The sequence below is a fragment of the Sinocyclocheilus rhinocerous genome, unplaced genomic scaffold, assembly GCF_001515625.1.
Source record: "Sinocyclocheilus rhinocerous isolate Xijiao unplaced genomic scaffold, SAMN03320098_v1.1 scaffold1376, whole genome shotgun sequence".
Classification (NCBI taxonomy): Eukaryota; Metazoa; Chordata; class Actinopteri; order Cypriniformes; family Cyprinidae; genus Sinocyclocheilus; species Sinocyclocheilus rhinocerous.
Window position 1 is genome coordinate 545893 of NW_015646354.1, and position 1946 is coordinate 547838.

The following is a 1946-nucleotide window of genomic DNA, read 5'->3' on the forward strand; positions in this document are numbered from 1 at the left end:
ATCTGCTCAAGCAGAACGTTAATGTCATCTTGTTCTTCAGCAAGGTATCTTTAGCTAAAACTAGCTAATGTTAAAGTTAATGAGTCGATGCTAACGTGCAAACCTAAATAGTGAACTGTTCTCAAATCATGTACAGTGTAGGTCAAAAACTCATAAACAATGGTCTAACATTTTAGTGCCTCTCCATATTAAACTGGTTAAATGTAAATGAATTTAATCTTACACTGCAGTACATGAACGGTGTTGATCCAGGATGTTGTCATTGCGATCGTGACAATCGTAATTGTAATTGTATTGTGATCTGTATTTTTACATATTTATTTTAATATATTTTATCTATCCCTCCATGGCATATTTAAGTCCCACTTGAATGATGGTGTCCATTAAAAAAAAAAAAAAAACATCCTGTGACAAGGTTTTCACACTGACAGCTGTCATTGTAAGACAGTTAGCAACTTCATTTGTTTGTCCGAGTGAGCAGCAGTAACTAAGGGGGCGGGGCTTACCGATAGGTCAATTGCAAGTAAGTCATGGGCTGAATTTAGAATAACATTCTAGCATACTACCTTAATATTTTTAGTTCATTTTTATATCTAAGAAGTAGTACGCAATGTCTGCTATTCCAAATTCAGCCATGGTTCATCATACACAAAAGGACTGTTATATAAAACAAAGTCTGGCTCATCTATATGTTCTGCACAAACTCCCTGTTTCAGTAAGAATCATGTCAGGGTCTATAATGTTATTTCTCTCGGTCTTGTTTCTGTTTGCAGGTATTTGGTTTTAGAGCACGTGTCAGGTGGAGAGCTGTTTGACTACCTGGTAAAGAAGGGCCGATTAACACCCAAAGAAGCTCGAAAGTTCTTCAGACAGATCATCTCAGCTCTGGACTTCTGCCACAGTCACTCAATATGGTGAGTGTGAGCAGTCATTCCTGAATATGTTAATGTGTTTTAATGAAAATCATGATGGTCGTGTTCTCAGATTGAGGCAATTAAAGCAATAAGCCACTACAGACTGTGCCAAGATCATTATATGTGGCAAGAGAGCTTTCTTTCTTTCTTTCTTTCTTTCTTTCTTTGTGCAGTCATTCATTATCTATCCTGCTACACTCTTAAAAATAAAGGTGCTTGAAAGAGAGCGGTGCCATAGAAGAACCATTTTTGGTTCCACAAAGGAACCATTCAGTCAAAGAACCATCTCATTCTTACCTTTTTTATGATCTGAAGCACCTTCTTTTGCCACAAAGAACCTTTTGTGAAACAGAAAGGTTCTTCAGTTGTTAAAGGCTCTTTATGGAACCATTTAGACAACAAAGGTTCTTCTATGGCATCGTGAAGCACCTTTATTTTTAAAAGTGTAGCCAGCCATCCATCCAGGGCTGGACTGGGACAAAAAATGGCATTTTTTGGTCCAGGCGGCCCACCACCACTTCGAGATATATATATATATATACACACACTATACTAGTAAATTTTTTTGAACAGTAAGATTTTTTATGTTTTTTAAAGAATTCTCTTCTGCTCACCAAGCCTGCATTTATTTGATCCAAAATACAGCAAAAGCAGTAATATTGTGAAATATTTTTACTATTTAAAATAACTTTTTTCTATTTGAATATATTTTAAAATGTAATTTATTCTGCGATTTCAAAGCTGAATTTTTAGCATCATTACTCCAGTCATGATCCTTCAGAAATCATTCAAATATTCTTGGAAGCTGCATTTAAAATCCACTTGGCTCAGAAATCTGAGGGGGCACGAAAACGTGGGAAAAGCAGACGAGGAAGAAGTTGGGGTGATGCAATCTTGGGCGGAGCAAAATACCGATTAAGTATTTTGCTCCGCCCAAGATCGCATCACCGTCTATAGCGCATTGTGATTGGATGTTTACGCTGTCAATACAGGAGACAAACCAATGGGCCACTGGCTGCTCGCTGTCCGTGC

General features: G+C 37.3%; 1 protein-coding gene across 4 annotated transcripts in view; it reads left to right on the plus strand.

The window, feature by feature from the left end:
• Positions 1–1946, plus strand: part of LOC107707552 (serine/threonine-protein kinase BRSK2-like) — a 228694-nt gene that overhangs the window by 165838 nt on the left and 60910 nt on the right. For all 4 annotated transcript variants that reach the window (XM_016511618.1, XM_016511619.1, XM_016511620.1 and 1 more), the window contains exon 4: positions 774–914. In XM_016511618.1, the coding sequence (XP_016367104.1) occupies positions 774–914 (141 nt within the window). The remainder of the gene's footprint in view (positions 1–773; positions 915–1946) is intronic.